The 21,301-nt window shown below is 41.2% G+C and overlaps 1 protein-coding gene across 1 annotated transcript in view; it reads left to right on the top strand.

Moving 5' to 3' along the window:
- MAPKAPK3 (MAPK activated protein kinase 3) overlaps positions 1-20,269 on the top strand; it is a 125,025-nt gene extending 104,756 nt beyond the window's left edge. The window contains exons 4-12 of the mRNA XM_074836460.1: positions 4,944-5,083; positions 5,926-5,990; positions 8,226-8,305; positions 10,087-10,213; positions 11,710-11,785; positions 11,962-12,086; positions 14,133-14,218; positions 16,902-16,982; positions 18,467-20,269. Of these exons, the coding sequence (XP_074692561.1) occupies positions 4,944-5,083; positions 5,926-5,990; positions 8,226-8,305; positions 10,087-10,213; positions 11,710-11,785; positions 11,962-12,086; positions 14,133-14,218; positions 16,902-16,982; positions 18,467-18,625 (939 nt within the window). The 3' untranslated portion in view covers positions 18,626-20,269. The remainder of the gene's footprint in view (positions 1-4,943; positions 5,084-5,925; positions 5,991-8,225; positions 8,306-10,086; positions 10,214-11,709; positions 11,786-11,961; positions 12,087-14,132; positions 14,219-16,901; positions 16,983-18,466) is intronic.
- Positions 20,270-21,301: the final 1,032 nt, after the last annotated feature.

Consider the following 21,301-nt stretch of genomic DNA (forward strand, 5'->3'; position numbering starts at 1 on the left):
CTTTGAGATTTGCATGTATGGATTTCCCTGCTTGCTGGGCTGCCATTGCAAAAAGACACGTGCTTCTTGCTGCAGCTTGACTGACTGGCAGTGCTGATGCATGAAGAAGAAAACCTTGATAATCTCAATTCCTTTAGCATTCTAACACAAAGAATGGCTTTATCCCTTATGAAGAGATCTGGAAACAGATAAAGATTGTTAACATTGAATTAATAGATGTAGTGCAAATAATCAGGATGTAATAAAAGACAAAATGTTCAAGATAGCTTTTTTCCTTTTTTCTTTTTTTTTCCCCCCCTCTTCTTTTTGTAGCATAGGGGAGGGAGGAGATGAAAGAAACATTATCCAAGCCTCCTTTTGCCATCAACCCCTCTTGAATAAAGAATGACTGGAAGAGCTGCTCTGCAGCAAATGGTGTTAGTTTCTGTGCATCAGCGTGAATTCCAAGGCTTATTTGTAGGATTCAGCATTTTTGTAACAGCTATATGCAAAAAGAAAAGAAAGCAAAATAAATTAGACATTTATCCACTTATGCCTGAGCAGAGACTTTTTTTTTTTTTGCAGCTAGAAAAATAAATAAAGCTATATTTAAGTGCCTATATATCAGTATTATATGCTGAGGACCACTAGGACTGAAAGTTTCTGCAGGTCCCATTTCTGTTTTAATAATGGGAAACCTTCCTGTGAGGAAAATAGCACAGAGAGTATAAAACTGATTGTCTGTTGAAGGGGAGTTCAGATTCTGGAATTGGTGCAAGTAAAAGATGCTTGCAGTGTCAGATGCTGCTTTAACATGGCACGTGCAGTAGATGAGAACTGAGCCTGTAACTGTTCTAATCTAAGCACCGCAACTGTTTGGAACTAGGAGAAATTGCTGAAGTTTAGAATAAATTAAAAAAAATCATATGTGGGGGTCTTAATCCCATGTATAGGGAACAGATAACAGGTGTAATAGTAATCTGTGTAATCTGCTAGTGCATGTTAAAGACACAAAGAAGTCATTGCTTCATGCCCTCAGGCTGTTTCATACCTGTGCCCATGGATATTTTCTCTCTCTGTTACAATTTCAGAGTCCAGAAAATCACTTGCCCCTCCCTGGAGTCCTTAGAAGGCTATATCCTGTATAGATCAGATCATTAAGGTATGAGGGTTCCTGCTATCCTTCCTCGCTTACACAACACTGAATCAATGGAAAAGCAATTTAGAAGATACTGTATCACTTTTTAGTCTCTTTTTTGTTGGGTTGTTGTTTTTTTTTTTCCCTATCAAGAAATTCTGCACAGGGAGAAATTTCACAGATCTGGCCTTCCAGGCTGCAGTTTTGCAGGTGCTCACTAACCTGAGTTAGGCCATTACCCCAGAACTGAAAGAGTTCAGGCCTCCCTTCACTGCCCAGGCCCTGAATTAGCAGGGCATGCTGGAGTGTCTGCTGGCATCTGTCCCACTGTTCCTCAGAAGCAGGCTGAGCTTTCTTCCCTCTCCAGCTTTTTCAGATATCGAGAAGAGTTGTGTGAATCACTGGGGTTTAGGCCTCTAGAGCTCTTGTACTTTCTTGCCTTCCATCATCTCTGTTTTTGGTCATCTCCCTGTGAATAATACATGCTTCATCTGCTTCTTTTAGGCAGTGGTTCAGTAATGCTGAGCTCCAGCAAAAATACCGTTTTCTACTGTGCAACTCATGTTCCAGACTGTGTTGTCTGACCACACACGTGGGCATCCTCTTGCTGTTACACAAAGGCGTTGTGCATTGGATCACTGATCTGGCTTTGTGGAAAATTGGGAGATGGGCATGTTTCTTGAGTTTGTCTTGTTTTGAAGTTAGGTTGGTTCATGATCCTGCCCACAGTCCATCATGATAAGCTGTGACTCAGCTGAACTGTGTGGCAATTCTAGGGGGATGGCAGGGGGCTTCCTGAGCTGGTACTATTTGACAGAGCTGCTCTTTCCTCAAACCAGCGTGAACCAGCAGTGCTGGAAAACTTACCTGAAACTCTGGGTTTGTTCACAACGACCTCTATACTTTTGTAGAATGTCAAGGGAACCTGGTCATAGTCTTATCAAAGCTATTGCAGTAATAGAAGCACAGTCTCTCTTCAGGCTCAGGAAGATGGCAGAATATCCATTTATGTTTTTTGCAAGTTTGTTAAATTTAACCGAAGGGCAAGAATTTCAGTCTGTGTTTCTAAATCATCACCTAAATTTTGTAGAAATCGGTGCTTTCAACCCTGCCTGGCTTTCATTTTACAGGTGTCTGCATCTCTAAAAGGTATAGTTATGGCTTCTGGTTTTAGACATAAGGAAAAGATTTAATTTATTTTTAAGGCTCAGAAGGAGAAATCCAAAGGTTAACAGTTGATATATCAGATGTTGCTTGGTATGTGTATCAGCTCTTTATTTTTGCATTTCCTTTTCTCTGCTCCTCCAGGTGTCATTTTGACATGAGTACATTCAAGCCTGGCACTAAGGAGTATATGAGACTTGCTTGTAGGGGTGGAGAAAAGAAACTGCAGCATGCAGCATGTGTATCTAAATGCCTTGTAAAAGCTCTTTAGAGAGTGAGAATTCAATTCTGTGAAACAATTTTCATAAGCACTTGGTACAAAGATGAAAACCAACATCTCTGCGCACTGTACAAGCACGAAGTACACAGATTATAGTGCAGTTAACATTAGTGAAGAGAATGGTTATCTCTAATTAGTAGCACAGGATAGGTGAGAAGGTTTTTGAAGCGTCCTGCTCAGAAATGGCATTAATCCAGTAATATCCAAGGAGTAAACCCTGTAATGCTTTTCTGAATGGCCTGGTTAGTCCTGAGGGTGTTTGGGCTTTATTGTTGCACGCGTAATTTAATGAACTTTTTAAAAGACCTCTAGGCAACAGCCCAAACTCAGAAGGGCAGAGGGGAAAATGCTGATAGACAGTTCTACTGAGCTAGAACACAGTGGCTGTGAAGGAAAAGCTTCTGAATGGGCTGATGGCTGAAAGAGGTAAAGCAACTGCACTTGGACTCGCTAATGGGCTTTTTGTCCAAATTGGAGCCATCTCTTTCTTTAGGAAGCTATTTGTGTTGGAAATCAGGCCATAGCCAGGCTGGAGCAGGAAGGAAGAGGCGGATAGTTAGTGATCTCAAAAGGGTGTGCTCTGGGTGCAGAACGACAGCTGTGGAAGTAGGCTGGTTGCGAGGGCATTGAACTCTGCAAGAAAGCTTCTTCAGCTCCTTGCACTGCTGAAAATCTGGTGTCATGCTGGAGCCTTTGGAGCAGAGCTGAAGAGCCTAGAGGGTGGTCACCGTGGTGAGGCTCCCTGCCCGTTCAGGTAAGGAGCCAGCACCCCTCCTGAGGTCACTTGTTCCCTCCTGCAACCTCTCTGTGCTTCACAAAAATACAACGGTGTGCACTCAGCAGAGGCGTACTTGTCATCCTTTTCCTGTTCTCAGCCTGGAAAAGAAGAGAAGCCTCTTACCTTCTGTCCAGTGGTTCCCGAGCACTTCCTCAACATTTCATAAAGTGTTGCAGGCCTTTCCTGCCATGTTACTATGTCTGCTTTGCTGAAAGGGATGTTGGAAGCAGCAACAAAGTGGAAGCTTTTTTTTCAGTGATGCAAATTGTCTGTGTTGGAGTCAATAAAGAAATCAGAATTTGCAACTTGCTTCCTGTGACCTTTAAATCATGAGTTTCCCTATATTGAGAGGTGTCTATGACACCATTAGTGCCTTAGCTTGGCAACTGGGTGGAAAAGCAATCTCATTTTCCTGGGCTGATTCATAGGTCCCTAATGACAGGTTACATGTTAATACTTGTTGTCAGCAATTATCATGCAGTTGTGTTTTGACTGGGACCTGACTGCAAACATGACTGAGAAGAGCTTCAGGCTAAGGCCTAATAGTGCAGCAATGATACTTTTTGTTTGCCTGTTTATAAACAGTTCCCTCACAGTTGTTTTAGTCCTTTTCTAAAGCGAATAGATCAGAGGTGATTGTTCTTTGCTTGTTCTTTATTCTGTTTCAATGCATTTAACAATGCTTTATATAGCATCAGTTTTGTTGCTGCTCCATCATTACAATGATTATTACTATAGGGCATAAAGTATCAAACTCAGATCACAGTCGTATTGTGTAAGAACCGTATAAATGTGCAGTAAAGAGAGAGTCTCTGTCACAAAGTGTTAGTAGTGTCTAGAGAGACGAGGCAGAGAAGAAAAGGCATGATTCAGCAATGTGCCCCTGTTGCACAAAAGCTCAGTTGCAGAGTCTGATACAGAGCAGTTCTTCAAATGGAAAGGAACATGTTTCTTGTGTACGAGGTTGCAGGATGAGGAAAGATGAGCTCTTACCTCCCTTCTAGAGATTAGCACCTTTAAAATAAACTGGTCTTGCATGTGACAGAGAAAGAAGTTCAAGCATCTAGATAGTCAGAGGTCCCTTTCTACCCTGATGGGGCCAGAAATTTGTGTGGTATTTAAGAAGCACATTCAGAGTCAGTGTGAAAGTCCTCATTGTTTTAAGTCTCACTGAACTTTAAGCATTTGCTCTGCACCTAAGAAGTCTCTTCTCCCAGCAGCTGGGGGGGGGCAAATGGGAGGGTTATTGTCCTTAGCAGAGGGATTCTCCTCTCTTTGCAAGTACTGCAAACAAGCAGGAAAAAATTGCTGTTTCCCATCAGAGGCGAGTGAGTGGTCTGTCTCCGCCTCAGATTCAGAATCTCTCCTCAGTGCCACTCGAGGTTGTTCCAGTTCTAAGTGACCAGTTGTTTCTGTATTCCTCAATCTACGAAGCTGGACAGCCCAGAGATGGTGAAAGTTTTGTGATGGATTGGCATCCTTTGGCTGGAGAAAGTGTTAAGAGTAGCCTTTGCCACCATCTTTGAGCTCAAATGCATGTAGGTGCCAATTTAAAGCAGAATGATGCTGGCTCACTGACATTGCTCACTCCTGTTTCTTTACAGCTCCTGTATGACAACCCAAAAGCCCGTCAGGAAGTAGAGTATCATTGGAGAGCATCAGGGTGTCCCCACATTGTCCATGTCCTGGATGTTTATGAGAATATACATCATGGAAAGAGATGCCTCCTCATTGTGATGGAATGGTATGAACCAGCAGCAGCCCCCCCCCAGGGGCTTGAGGGGGTGGAGGGAGGGGGAGAATGTGTTGACTTAGATGAGATTTAGGTCAGCTTTCTCAGCAGCACGATTTTGGTTTGCACAGCAAATCTTTTGTTGTCTTTATGGAACTGGTAGGGAAATGTGTAGCTGCTCCAGCCATCTTGTATGATGGAAAAATGAGGAACCTTAACCAGAAAATAAATTTTCCTTGTACTCCATGACAATTGTCCTCATTAAAGCATTGACTAATTAATACAATCTTGAAAGATATGTCTCTACAAATATGATGTGCTTTGATTGTGATTGGCTTCCAACTTCAGATGTAAATCCAATGGTCTGACATGATCCTCTTTGCTACTATTTTGACTCTTAACTTTTCCTATTCTCTCCTTGATCTGTAATACCACAATTGCTGCCTTCTTCACTGGGGATAAATTAATAATCCTTTTCACTGTCTTTGCTTCCTTCTTTCCTTTTTCTTCATCTCCAACCCTTAGATAAAATAACATTACTGTCAGACGCCCAGTACCAGCATATCTGACTTCCCAACTATGTGTGTCATGTTCCTTGTGACAGGGTACATTAAACTGAAAGCATTAAAACTCCTTGGTCTTGTTTTGTTTTCTATTTATTCCATATCAGAATGTGCATTGATTCAAATGAGTGTGGTGTTTAGGAAGCATTGGCATAGGAGACAGCCTGTAATCTCTTCTAATCTGCCATGGTTCTGTGCACAGTGAGGTGTTAATATGGATGCACCATCAGGTGTTAACTTGATCTCTTCTGCTCATATAAGGTGGGGTATTTTTTGTGTTCTTTGTTTCAGCATGGAGGGAGGAGAGCTGTTTAGCAGGATCCAGGAGAGAGGAGATCAAGCTTTCACTGAGAGAGGTGAAAAATTGCAAGTTTAATTTTAAAGTTTGTTAAAGATTGCTTCTCCCTTCCTCTGTGCCTTGCTTAGTTCCCTTACAGGAATTTTTCTTTGATTTGGTTTTTGTTTGTTTGTTTTTTTAATTTTCTATCCAACTGTGTATTAAATAGTTATTTTTTAAAGTTCTAAAGTTTTAAAATCAGGAATTACCAGAATTGGCCAAGTTCAGGAACAATGTGGAAGGTTTAGAGGAAAATTCTTCATACAAATCTGCTCAGCTTCTTCACTTCTGAAGCACCACAGCCTCTGTTACTCTAGTCCCTGGTCTCCTGCCAGAGCACCTCTAACATGATCAACGCAGCTTCTACTGCGATTCCTCTTCTGGCTGTCCCTCAAGCAGCATCACTCGCTGGGAACAGCTATACTGTTAGGTGATGAATACAATGAGCGAATCACATTTGATGAAACATCTCTTATTCAAGGGTTTTTGAGTACTACTTGAAAGGAAGTGTTATTAGCCACACTGTAAACAAGCCTGCCCCTCTATAATAGGGACTATGTGCAAGTTTAAAGACCTGCTATGAGTCAGTGACAGAGCTTGCAGTACAATTGTCTTGCCATTTTTATTGTCTTTGCAATTTATTATTTCCAGAGTACCACAGGTGTGCTTGACTGTGGTTCTCCTTGCTCACTCACCACAGACAAGAGCTTGTTTCTGCTCAGGAGTAAAAATGTTAGTGTTTGTAACTAGCATCATGACAAAATTATTAGAAGAAGAAAATCTTACACCTGAGCTTGTAAATTACTATGACTGGTTTGCAAGTCTGGTATAGAGGCAAGGCTTTTTCTGATCCTGTGTTTCCTAGCCTGGGATGAATCCTTTAAGTGGTAGGAGACTAATGCAGGGAAAACAAGTGCTTATTTTCAGGAACTTTATTTGTTCCTCTCTAAAATACAAGATTCCAGGGGGGAAACTGGTTCTGTGATCATTAGTGACTCCACTGTACTAAAAACGTGATTTTTCTACATTAAGTACCCTTGTATAACATTCTAAATACTTACTCAGAAGTCATCTGGGAGTGTTAAACAAAAAAAAACACCTTAATTTTTTCCTGAGATAACTGAGCCCCATTCCACTGGATTCCCCAGGTTCACTGGCGGTTTATGTATCAGCCACAACTTCCCATTAGGAGCCAGGGTTTTTGACCTGGTCCAGGAAGGAGAAGGGTTGTGCAAGGTTTTATACGAAGATGAGTGTTTCTGCCTTCTGATTGTCCTTGCCTGAGACTGTGTAATTTCAATCTCAAACCATGTGAAAAAGAATTTCAGGTTACACTACAAGAACTTCTACCTTCTCTCTCACTACTGCAGCTGAGGTTTCTACCTATGCAGAAAACAGAGGATCAGGTTGAAGTTGCTAATTCTATTTTCCTGTCAAAGGAGATAATATAATGCTCACTTAATACGTATAATGTACTATATAATATAATGGAGATAACATAATGCTTACTTAGTACAATGGGAATGTCACTCCTCCCTGCTCTGAAACCTCTCCCTGTGTAACTGAACTCTACCAGACTTCACGAGTACTGCTGTTGCAAGGCTGCTCACCAACCACTAGAATTTCCCACTGGGGTTATGTTAAATTTTAGAAACATATTATTTCCAAGGTGGCAGTTTGGGCTTTGCAGAATAGAACTGTTGATTTTGTTTCTCCTGAGGAAGAACTTCTAAAGACAGTGAGGAATTAAGATGTGACCTATCCTAAAATTACTATATTGTTATGTTGCTCTATTTTTAGAAAATCTGTTAGATCCTCCTATTACTCCTGAACTAGAAGCTGAAAGTTAAACTTCTGTTTCGGACAACCAAGGACATGTCCTGGACAATCAGGGATATGTCCTGGTTGGGGCTCCTTTCTCCACAGTCTTCATGTTGCTTGCGTACCTGCTCTGCTCTTGCTGCTTTTCTGGTGAGCAAATTAAAGCACAGATTTACAAGCTCATAAAAAGCAGGAGTCTCAACCATTCAGTTGCAGTGCCTGCTCAGGAGGAGGGCTGAGCAGCCGGGGAACTGGGGGGGTATGGTTGCTTGCAAAACCAAAACACAGCTGTTAGGGCTAATTTTAGGTTTTCTAGTCTTGACGCTAGCCCTGTATTCCAGCAAGCTGTTTGTAAGTCATAAGCATTCCCAAGCATGTCCCTGAGTTACAGTGGGAATGTTAATGTGACCTTTCTCTAAAATTGTATTTACAGAGGCCTCTGAAATAATGAGAGACATCGGAACAGCCATCCAGTATCTGCATTCAATGAACATTGCCCATAGAGATGTCAAGGTGAGGCCTGAAGGGGTGTGGGCAGGGAGAAAAGAGCGTAAGGCAGAAAAACAAATGGGCAGTAGTGGTTTAAATAGAACTAGGAGTACAGTCAGATGGTCAAAGCATTACTGTTCCTCTGCCAGTGTGAGAAGGGCTCTGTTCACAACTAGTTTGCAACTAGTCAAAGGTCAGAATATTCATGTATGCGAATGCATTCCAGTTGTGTACTAATGCAGAAGAATCCGGTGATAGTCAGATGGTTAATTAAAGGGGTACTGCCAACTTGCAGTCCAGTTAATTAACCAGAAAATAGCACTGCCTGAAGTGAACTTGTACTAGATGGTATACCTCTACGGTACGGTCTTTCCCAGTTATTAGTTGTTTACAGAATCATACCTGTCAACCCACTCCCACCACAAAGAAAACAACAAAACAAAAAAAAACCCAAACAAACACCAAAACCCCCTTCAGAAACAGGAGAAAACTGCCTATATAGGAGAAATAATACCAATTCCATGCATCCAACCCACTTTAATAGTATATGTAAATATTTGGGAAAATAGGAAGATCTCAGTTACTACCATGTGGAACAGTGTGCTTTATTAGCTAGTTTGTACCCAGATCTTGTTGTAGAGATTTGACAGGGTTTGTAGTATTGTATTTTGTTTTCATTCTGTAAAGTGCACAGCACAAGCAAAGACAAGGTAGCTGCATCAAGGCATCTCTAGCGCAGCGATACGACAGTGTGATGGAATGTGCTGGATGGAGAGCAGGTCACATAATGATAGACCGAGGCATCTGATTGATTCTGCCGTTCTGAGTTTGTGAATTTTCTACAGATGCTTCCATGTGTTTAGCTGGAGGGAGAACTGCCGTTTCTTGGTGTCACTGAGGGGTGTGTTTGAGGGTTCTTTAGGTAGGAACTGGAGAATGACTTAACAGTTCAGAGACTAAACATCTATTCACTTTTATGGAGCTATGTGCCATTGCCTATCACCAGCACAGAAATGGAAGCGCATAGACCCAAACACCCCCTACATACACTCGGTGAACTAACATAGAAACGGTTCAAATTGCTTAATAGATCCTAAATCCTGTTTTCTTTCAAGCCCTTCCTTCTCTATGTCCCTAAACACCAGCACGAGAGAGGGCATAGCTTCCTTGTGACTGAGAAACTGGAAAACAAGATTGAACAGTTGCAGGTTCTGGAGATGTGCCGTTGTCCCTGTTCTCGTTTACAAGAGCTTTTACTTCCCTCTGTGCCACTTCTGGCTTTGGAGAGCCTTTATGGAGCGTGGAACAAGAGTGGAATTAACTCAGGTTTCAGGAGACAGAGGAGGGGGGGAGCAGGAAGGGGACTGTGTATCAGTTAATTCTGATGGAGTTATGTCAGTTGCTCCTTGAGAGTTTTATGACTTCTCTTGTCTTCCGCCTCAGCTACTTGAGTGCAGTACAGAGTGCTGTCAGATCAGCTGGTGTTGATCAGACAGAACAACCCTTGTAAGCGCAGTGACCTAGAGAGAGGTTCAAGAAGCCAGACTTGACGCCCATTGGACCTGATGAGACTCTTGTGATTTGCTCTCCTAAATACCATGTTGAGAAGGGTGTTGATTCTTAGTCTGAGCAAAAATGCTACATGTCAGGAGGGAACTTCCTGCATGGTGTGGTGGGGATGTGAGAGAAGTAAGAAGACCCAGATGCTGGTGGTGGTCCAGGCAAGTGGGAATAGTTTGACCTTTCAGCTCATTAGAGACATCTCTTCATTGTCCAGTTTATCCTTTCTCTTGGTGACCTTTCAGCCTGAAAACTTGCTTTACACATCTAAAGAGAAGGATACTGTACTCAAACTCACAGACTTCGGCTTTGCCAAAGAAACCACTGTACAAAATGCACTGCAGACCCCCTGTTACACTCCTTATTATGTGGGTAAGTTATCCAAGATGCATTTCTTTTGTGTTTCAATCTGTCATCCCTCCCCTTATAGCAGGTCTGTGGGCTGTAGGAATGGATGGGAAATCTTCTATTGTGGATGTAATGCAGAGAGGTAGCCTGCAGAATTTAAAATGGGATCCAACCCAAACCTAGTCTGGTTCCAGTACAGTTCAGTGCTCCTGCTTTCTTCCTTGGTTGCAGAGGAAACAGCCTTAACAGGGGATGCAAATGAGGATCAAGGAGAGAGAACATGTTGCTTCTGATTACACTTGAAGTAATCCTGATGTTTCCTCTGAATGATGCAATAAAAGCCATAATTTGAACTCAACTTCATGATTATTTGGGTGTTTCCTTGTAAAACTTCCCTTAGCTTAACTAATGCAATAAAAGAGAATGGGGAGAGTATTGCTTCAGCTGTAAAGCTTCTTAAAGCTGGCAAATGGAGGAATTAGTAATAAAAGACCAATGTGACTTAATCACAGCTGAATTTTTGCCTGCATTGTGTCCAAAGACAGAGCACTGTGTAATGAAGGCCACAGCAGACTGTCCTTTATGCACTCATTTTAGAGTGTGTCCGTTTTGGTCTTTGAGTTAATAGTCATTCACCATATGGTATGACTGAGGCAGTCCACGCTTGGAATGTCTTTGGAGGAAAAAAGGGCTTAATTTTTTGGAAGAATTGGTTCTCTTCTATGATGTAAGTTTTTATAGTCTTTTGTATTGAAAGATACTGTTATTCACTGTTAGCAGATAATTACCATAGCACTGTTTTTTGTCTGATGCTTTCTTCTATATTTTTGTAAGCTGGGATTAGTGATAAAATGTTAAGGAATTTATGCATATATGTTTTTATGCCTTTATATTTGTATATAGACAAGCTGACATTTCCCTTCTCAACACCTTTTTATAAACCAGCATGATTGCTCATATGTTTAGAGAATCATTTTCCTTACAAAATGAAGCTCCCTGCCAGTTCACCTGCCCCAGGGAAAAAAAAAAATCCCCTCTAAATGTATCTCTCTATAATTTTGCTCTGGAGCCAAAGAAACGTAATGCTCTGGAGGCCAAAGAAAAATACATTGCTCTGGAGTTGCTGGAGCTAAACACATTCCACCTAGGTATCGTTCAAAATTTTATCACAGCTCAAGTAGATCCTTTCTGTTCTGATTTCTGGAACATATGCTCCTGCCTCTTTCAGTGCAGTGTCTCCCTGTACACATTTAGCTATAGCTCCTTCTGCTTTTCTGTAATCTTAGTACTCTCTTGAGCAGAGAGACACTAAGGTGAAGAGTAGGGCATTTTGCCAGCTCCATTCCTCCTTTTTAAAGCTACATTAGATGTGTTTAGGAACTTGTCAATAGAAAATACTACCCAGTTCCTGCAGTGAGTTGCATTTTTTTAATGCCTCTGATATTTTTTGTTCAAGTGTGTGATGGAGATGAAAGGAAATACCTGGTACTCTGTTAATTTCTGGTTTTAATCTTCTTTAGCCCCAGAAGTCCTTGGTCCTGAGAAGTATGACAAATCATGTGACATGTGGTCATTGGGTGTCATTACATATATTCTGTAAGTATTTGGAAAGAGGCTTGATGAACAGAAAAAGGACACATCTCGTTAAATCTGCACTTACAAGTAATTAGTCACTAGGATCATTCAACCTGCAAAAGAATATAAACTTATATGGGACTTTTTAAGAGATGAAAGGACTTTGCTAGTTATAGTTCTTTTGTCCACTCTTACAGCCTGTGTGGGTTCCCTCCATTCTACTCAAACACTGGTCAAGCCATTTCTCCAGGGATGAAGAGACGAATTCGGATGGGGCAATATGGGTTTCCCAATCCAGAGTGGGCTGAAGTATCAGAGGAAGGTAACAACGCTCGCTGCTACTGATGAGTATGTGCATGGTGTGCAGTGGTGAAGTGTTTGCAAGAGACTGTTTCTAAAAACCTGTCTTAGTTTTTGTTTCCTTTCTTTTAGAATTTAAATTAATTTTTTGTAAGGTGATACAGAGAATGACTGGGAACTCAGATACTAGCCAACAACCTAAGTATTACAGAAAGTAACTGACTACTGAAAACTTTCTTTCAAATTCCAGCTAGTGCTAGTGAATGCCAAGATTAAACCCTCTGGAAACAAAAGTCTTTAATCCTGAGAAAGGAGACTGCCAGGACAGCTGCAATACAAGCTGAGTTGGAAGAAAGGCAAACTGTCTTAAGAACTCATTCAGGCTTTTCCCTCCTTGGTGATACAGCCAGCAAGGATGGGAAGTTTTCATGCTAGGTTTTTGTGATGTGGGATCTTGCCAGCCACCACTTAAATCAAGGTCAACAATTTATTTTGTATAAGTCATTGACCAAAAGCTGCTGCTGTTTAGCAGTGACCTGGATGGGCTCAAACCAGTGTCCTGAAAGTGGATATTTTTGATTCCCTCTTATTCTGACAGTTTCATAAGCTGGAAGTCTCACCTGCCCTTCATATTAGAGAGAAAGGTCAGCAATTTATGGGCACATCTTTTTCTCTAACAAGCCCTTTAAATTGCTGTTGCTAACATCCTGTTACTGTCTGCTGTTTAGCAATAACAAATTATCATTGGATAATACTGTGATCTGTGGCTTTTTAACCCCTCATTGGATCTCATGGCTACATGTGCAGTATAGACTACTGAACATTAATAAGGAAGATGTTTTACTTACGGGTTTCTGGCTTAATATTTTGTCTGCCTTGGGTATTGTTCATATTACAGCAGTTATTAAAATGCTAGGGGAGCTTGGTGAGACAACGCTTGGAAAATTTGTAGGGTTTCTGTATGCTTGCCTGAATGAAAATAGGTGCCCTCTGTTTTTGAACCTATTAAGATCTGATAGTTTATGTGTATTCTTTTAGGCTGATCAGGCACCTTCAGCAGACTGCTGCTTTTTGCCCTCATTTGTACTGTTCTTGTCATGGTTTTCTTTATGTAATCGTTGTGTTGTTTCATCATCTATGGAGGCTTTCTCTAAATTGCCCTCCAGCTTCCTGTAATCATCTTAACAGGCTCTGTTTGTGGTCCCCTCCTTTTGTTTCCTTGTCCATTTTAGACTCCAGATAATTTCTCCTGTAAAACTCCTTTGCAGCCTCTCTTGACAAACTAAAGTCTCAACTTGTAGCTCTGACAGCTTCTTACAAGCATTTAGTCATCTTGCATCAGAGGTGTCTAAAAGAAAACTCTTATTCAGAAGTTTTTCTAGGTTCCCCCCAAGGAAGTTATGTGTGAGACTTTCTAAATAATGTCCCTTGGATGCAGTGTTTCCAGTCTGTCCACCCTCATTAATGAAACTCCTGTCTAGACTCTCTTATCTCAGTTACTTAGTATTCTTGCATTGGCAGATACCATGTTCACAGAAAGCTACTGCAAAGCCTGTTTGTGCAATCCATTTCTTTGACTTTGTCCTTTTAGTGGCCTCTCAGTCGTCAAAAAAAAGTTTATTGTCCTTTTTTTTTCCCCACAGCCTGTGCTAGTTTTTGTCTTCTATCATTTCTTAAAACATCTATTTATGCATTCGTTCAGCCTATAATGGCAAGCATGTCACCATCTTTCAGACAGGCAGCTTAATAGCTTTCTGTTCCTATGTTTCTCTTTTTCTCAAGTTCTTGCTCTCAAAACAGTTGGTTTGGTGATGTAGATAGCATAGCTGGATTCCCCAATCCTTTGTCTTTCCTTCTTACCTCTTGTTTTGGATGTTCTCCTGTTCTGCCTCTTTAAACATAGTAACCTACCACACTGTACATGGCTTCTTAACATGGTAACAGCAATAGGTAGGTGTTTTGAGTTCTGCAAAGTTATCTTTCTTCAGTCAGCAGGTCTTTGTGTTCTCAAGGTTATTTGGGAACACAGCAGTAGACTACAGCATGCCATGTTGGTCCTGTTTTTCAGCCAAACAACTGATTCGCCATTTACTGAAGACTGACCCAACAGAGAGGATGACGGTTTCTCAGTTTATGAATCATCCTTGGATTAATGTGAGTTTCATATCTCTTTATACAAGATGAATTCTTACATGCAGAACTTACACGTAGCTTCACAAAGCACAGCAAGAGAAGGATGATGATTACTGTTAATTAACTTAATTAACCTACTGTGCCCGCCACAGAGGGTCATCTGCCTGTAGAACCACAATTCTTTTTGGTGTTACCAGAGGACACCGAGAGAGAGACACCCACAATAGCGTCCTTGGAAGCAAAAGCTGAATGTATCTATATCTTCTGTGAGCAGGCAGTCACTGTTGACTCTGCAGCATATGCATGTGTTACTCTCCTTAAAAATATAAAAATAAACTGTATGTACTTACTTCATCAGTGCAGGATTTAGAGAGCTATTATTGGTGGTCTCAGGCACCGTTGTGCATAGCTGTGTTAGTGTGAACACAGTCCTCTGCTTAGTGGGAATTTTCATCCTTGGCAGAGTTTGGAAATGCTGGGGGGAGGAGCAAGGGTCTCGGTTTAGTGCCCAGTAAGAGACTGCTGGATAGTGTGGTACACAGAGTTATTAATGGTCCCAGTTCAGTTACGCTCTATGACTTGGTTGAATTTACTTTTCCTTAAAAAAATGTTTTTTGGGAAAAAAGAATAAAAGACCTTAATAATATAATATTAGTTATTTCAGACAAGAATCCCAGGAGTTACCAGGCTGAGTTTCAGAGAATCATCTCTGCTTTGTAGGTGTCACTCAAAATAATACATTATACTTCTCGTATTTGTGCCTTAAAGGACACCAGTTTTGTTCTCACTGCCCAAAAAATCATCAGCCAGGGACAGAATCACTTGTACTGTAGAATGCCCTTTTCTCTGTCTATGCTGATCCTCAGAGGAAGGGGCAGAAACAGAGGCATGGTTAGCAGTCAGATTTCTGTAATGCCTGCTTGAAGATCTGAAAACTCTTAGAATCGTATGGTAATGTAGCTGTATAACATCCTGATGAAGTAGATAGATTCTTCATTTACAGTTGTGAAATCTGAGAAATTAAGGTTACAAAGACTCTGTAGAACTAGAACAGAACTTAGACAATGTTTCTAAGTCTTTTTTAACCAAATAAAAATGTGATCACTGTTCAGAATACCTCCAGCTTTAAGTGTTTGAAGACCCAAGAAGGAGGTGTTTCAGAAGTCAGCAGGCGATGAATTTCACAGAATGAGTGCCTAATAGCTAAGGAAGCTACCACCTACAGCGACACATGTTACTTGAAATATGCATATAACCAATTAATGAGGAGGAGATTAGAGACAAGGTCTATAGAGTCTGCTGCACCAAAGAGCTGTGCTAGAATACTGCTCCTGGAAGCATGCGCTAGGAGCTGCAGATTGGCCTTTTTTTCTGCTGAAGCTATTGTTCCCATGAGGCAGAGGGAGGGAGAAGGAAAGACCAGCATAGTGTATGTCTGTGTTCTTCCTTTTTCTAAATCCCTGAATGTGAACACGTATGGGGAGATGCCTTGCACAAGTAGTGGAGGAGAGTGCTTGTCTCTCCTCTTTTTTCCTTTTTTTTTTTTTTAATTAGATGGACGGCAGAAGTATTATTGTGGACTGTGCAAAAAATATCAGTTTAGATGGAGCACATAATCCTCTAGTTAGCTTGTAGATAAGATTTTTTTAACAAGGAGCAGCTCACAGCAGATAGGAGGGCACCTTCAACACCTGCTCAGGGGCACCACTAAAGCCAGCCTGCTGGTTTTCCATTTCTCTTGTCCCAGCTGTACTTGATAAAACTATACCCTGGCCAGCTGGGGTCTTTTTCCAGGGGCTGCAGGGATCATGATTTCTGCTTCCATTTCTGTAACTACTGCAGTGCTGCTGTTAGCTCGGTGGAGTATAAGCACTGCTTCCAACGTAATGCTTATTTTACAGTGACATGTACGGGGATCTCCTTAGACTTTGCTGACATGCAGCTGTCTTTGGTGTAGGGCACACAGCAGTAAACAGCAAGTTTGGGTAGAAAGTATAAGGAAGATAGAATATCCAAATGAAATTATAGTTTGGGTTATGGACTGGCAAGAAATACCATGATTCTTGCTGAATTTAGCTAGGGAACTGTGCTTTGTGCTTTAGAAATTGTACCTTATTCTAATTTAATGTATCTACTGATCTTTCATGGCAGGTGAGCATAGATCTCAGTTTTATGTGGAAGAACATGTCAGGTGATGCACTGTCTTCTGAACTGTGCCTTACTCTGAATAATGGTATCATTTCCTCTTTTGGGCATGCTTAACAATCTGATGAACTGCTAATCTCAGTTAATGTATATGTACAAGAAAAATTCTCCTACAACAAATCCTAGAAGATAAAGGTCAAATGAACCACTTCAAAACATTGACTAATGAATAGTGAAATGGCAGTTAAAATCTAAAATGTACATAAAAATTTATCCAACACAGTGTTATTGGTTGGACTGAAAGGGAGCAGAGTGAAAGAAACTCAGCACTGATTTCTCTCTCCTTTTGTTCTTTAAAGATACTGTTGTGTGGGGACCATAGTCCTTTTCTACCTCACACATGAATTCGCTTGTGGAGTGATTGGAAGCGTGACTAATGAGGGCCACCAAAGGACATTAGATAAAGTTTTATGCCCTCCATACACATAGAAGAGCAAGCAATCGCTTTCCAAATGTGATTTTGCAGAACACTTCTTCTGGTATTTTTCCCTTTTCTTAGAGATCAATGGCAGTGCCACCAACTCCTCTTCATACTGCACGGGTCCTGCAAGAGGATAAAGACCACTGGGATGAAGTTAAAGTGAGTCAATCATAGTTCAGATTTCTTGAAGTCAAGTCTGGTAAGAGATTAGATGGGCTGGCTTCTCTGCATATGTTTATTTCCTTGGGGGTTATGGCCATTTTGAATACAACCACATAAAACAAGGAAAGCATAAACAGTCTTGGTTAGAACAGTACTGTATATGATAACTGTTAAAAAGTAAAAAAACCCCAACTATTTGATCTTCATCTGACAGCCTTACAGCTGTGCCAAATATCAACAAAGCTGGTGTTTATGATCAAAGGTATTAATGATGCTGCCTGCTAAGCCACTGTATGTAACCACAGAGGAGAAGGGACGGCGTTGAGTGAGTTTGAAGTTTGTTATAGTGAAGTATGATGAAAATATAGGGGGACAGGGTGGAAGGGTTGAGCTGCATTCTGTTTTTTACTCTGTTCTTGTATTGTTAAATAACCTTAGCCTTGTCTTGTTATGATATTTGGGAATGAGGGGGAGAAGAAGATGTATCTGTCTTTCCCTTAACCTCACCAGGTGCCTCACCTACTGTTTGTACTGACAGCTGAATGCTTCCTGCAAAGTGAAACTATAGGGCAGACTAAAAGTTGTTTGCAAGCTTTAACCCTTTCCTGCTGGCCTTTATAAGTTTTACAATTCATTCTGAATTTTCTGCACTTAGAATGCTTGACATTTTGATAATTGCAACATTCCTGTAGTGTATTTTACTGATTACTGATTTTATTTAAATTACTGATGTATAGTCTCGGCTGTTGAGCTATGTAACAGTAAAATTTCATAGGACCCAGGCAACATTTGCCTACTGAGTCAAAGAGATCAAACAGATATTTTCACTTAGCCTTCTTCATTTCCATGTTTCTGAGAACTTCTTATGCTTGTGCTTTGTATAGGTCCCAGAGGTATTCCCTTGGGCCACTGACATTCCCATATTTAATCGTTTTTCCTTTCCTGAACTAAATACCTAGACATTCATTTACTTAAGCAGATTTTTGTTCACAACATTATTAAAAAGTTTAAAATTTGCCTGCACTTAAACATTAATTCAAACTAAGCAAGCGTGTGAATTTGAAGCACATACTTTTAACTGTGTGAACTCTTTATTCTAGTTCCTGCTATCCTAGTTTGGTAACAGAGCAAGGAAAGCAGTCTTCTGAGTCTGCTGTGAGAAGCCCGGACTCAGTAGCTGGTGAAGGCCCAGAGCCAGCCAGTAAGAAATGCTGGGCATAGGGACATGGTGGAATTTAGGCGAGCAGAGTGTGGTCCTGCATGCTCACATATGCAACACTGTGTGAATAGTTCCTCCTGAATGAGTCCATGAGTAGAACGAAGCCTTTAGTCATAGTCCAGTGCAGCAGAAAGGGCTCGGCTATTTCTGGCTGTAGTGTAACAGAGAGTTCCTTTTTGTATATTCATCTCCTGGCAGTCGTGTGGGGTGGCTGTGTGCTCTCTGCCTCAGGGTTTTCAATAAATTGCTTCCTTGGTTTCAGGAGGAGATGACCAGCGCTTTGGCTACCATGAGGGTGGACTATGATCAGGTGAAAATCAAAGACTTGAAAACATCCAACAACCGCCTCCTGAACAAACGCCGAAAGAAGCAGAAGCAGGCAGGCACCTCTTCTGCAGCCCCAGGGTGCAATAACCAATGAGAAGAGAAGCCAAGGACCTGTGGGTAGAGGGTAAAAGTTAAAAGGAACAATTTAAAATCAGTATGATCAACTCAGTCTGTACCACAAAGGCAGTGAGACTGTGAAGAAGCTATCCTGCAAAGAGGGAGCAGTGTGAAAGATTACATTTTTATCACTTGAATCAGGGCTTTGCTTTTAAAGGCTAATGTATATGACATGATTCTGTTGCATATTGCTAGGGAAGGTACAGTAATACCAGAAATGTTATGGGGTTTTGTTTTGGCTTTAACTGTATTGGACAAGAGGAGAGAACAGGAGGCAGTCTCAGCATACTAATGCACTACAGCTTTAACAGCCATCTACAAGAGTAACTTCTGGTACCATTTTAAACTTGGGACTAGAAAAAATGCTGAGTGTTCTGCTAGGAGTATTTTAGTAGTTCAAAAATGAGTACTGAGAAAAATGTCACTGCTCTTTATACATAAAGTAGCACAGGTGCAGTTCTATTATGGATGCATCTGGACAGCATTTCATGGTAGAATTGGTAATAGTCAATATTTCCAAACTTACCTCCTATAGCTACAGGTAAATCACATAAACAATAAACAGTTATTCCTGTTACAGGAGAAAGCATCCATACATTTCCATTTTCATGAAGTCTTCATGTAGTCTCATGTGAAGATTTGAGTTTGTCATGGATTCTCATTTGATAACATGTAAGTTTTCTAAACTGTAACCATTATGTTGTGTCTGTGCCACTGTCAGATCCCTCTCTTGTCATGTTTTCAATTTAAACGGTACTTCATATGAAGAGTTTTAATAAGGATTTAGCTAGTTGAAAGTATCCTGCAGAGAATATTGCTGTTCCTCTTGGATCCACAACCTCTAGGGCACGCAACTGGACATGCAATTGTGTATGAGACAGCTCTAGAAGAGAGACTTCTGAAATTCAGGATGAAGTGGCAACTGCATGTTCTCTGAACGGACCCTGGTGTTTGCCAGCATCCCTTCTGGTAATTATTTCCAGATCCTGTGCCTAAGATGTGCTGATCATAGCAAATTTTGGGGTGCTGGGGTTGGTTTGTTTCCTGGGGTCAAGGAGGGGGAGGATGCCGCTTTATTTGCAGTGTTTTGTCAGTGTTTCTGGATCCAAAGATTTTTTGCTACCTAAGGGAGATTACCTATAAGTATATCCACCCATTTTTTTTTTCCTATTCTAATTCTTGTTTTATGGGATCCTAGCCTTGGTTTGCTGATTTGTTTTACTTTGTGATCAAAATATTTCCTCTCACTTTATTTTGGGGTTTTTTTTTAGTTGAGGTGAAGCAAATATTTGTGAAAGTATTATCAGAGTCTAGGATGAAAATTATGTGCTTCCACTGATGCAGGCAAAAACTACTTTGTGGTAGGCACACAGAGTACTGGTGTGTTAATAGGCTTGGAAGAATGTTAAAAGACAAAAAGGAAAACAAGGCTCCAGAGAGGATCTGAATCATCAAATCTGACTGCCACATCATGTTACCTCCAACAAAGATCAACTTGAGCTTTGGACCTTGTCTGGGGAGCCCTGTTCCTATCTTCGAAGTGTTGGATGAGACCTCCATTCTTCTTTGTGAACTGGTCCTAGGGTTTTATAAACTGATTTTAATAAATCGTGTTATGACATTCCTTCCTCCTGTCATCCCTGGTTTTGTTGAGGTGTTGCAGAGTTTATATTGCTTTGCGAGATACATCTGTGTTGAAGGTGATTGAAAGAGGGAGAAGGAAAGTGTTCAATGATGTCCACATTCACAAGCTACCCAACTTAATCATTTTTTAAGATTACAAGGGTTTGTTTTTAAATATCAATCTCTGCAAAAATGTATTCTAAAGTTATTTCATGTTTATCTAGGTATCTCTGATTATAGCATGTTTATTTTATCATATTACTGCTATGAATTATGCAAATAATGTTCACTTCCTGTAAATGATAATACAATGAATGAAGAGTTGTGACATGTTCAGGGTGCAACAGTTGGGATTAGAGCCAGATCCAAGTTTCTGTCCCTTTATCCAGATTTTTTGAGGGTGCTATGTACACCACATCCCATCCCTGTCCCCCATCAGGGTGATACGTGCTCCCACTGTCCCAGTTAATAGGGCAGCCTGTCTATAATGTGCCGGTGGCCTGGCTGCCTTGGGTAGAGCAGTCTTGAGGCTGTTGCAACCCACGTTTTTGCTTCTGTCTTGCCCAAATTTTGAGCAGGAACTCTGCTTCCAGCTGGTGCCTTCTTACTTGTCAGTCCAGTCTGGAGCTTGCAGACTGTTCGTGAACAGCATCCATGGGGAGCTCTAAAGCACCTTCCTGTGGGTGTCAGTCTGTACCGCACTGCAGCTCAGAAGCTGGAATGATGATGCACTTGGGCGCAGCACCTTCAGCTTTCAGTCCCTGTAGGGTCAGACAGTAATTACTTAAACTTGGACTAATGGTTCTTGCATTCTACCCTGCAGTGACAACATCCAGGAATACTGTAACGCCCGGGGGGAACCTGAGGAGGGCCTCGGAATGGCAGACATGGCAGCGTATGCAAGTATGGTCCAGAAGCATTTGTGCTTGTTTTACAGAAGGAAGGAGGCAGCTCCTTGGGAGCTGGGAAGCAGCGCAGCCCCCTCAAACTGCTGCCCTGCGCTGGTTTAACCCGGCAGAGTCAGCCGGAG

This window comes from Strix aluco, chromosome 11 (assembly GCF_031877795.1).
Source record: "Strix aluco isolate bStrAlu1 chromosome 11, bStrAlu1.hap1, whole genome shotgun sequence".
In the NCBI taxonomy this organism is placed as follows: domain Eukaryota; kingdom Metazoa; phylum Chordata; class Aves; order Strigiformes; family Strigidae; genus Strix; species Strix aluco.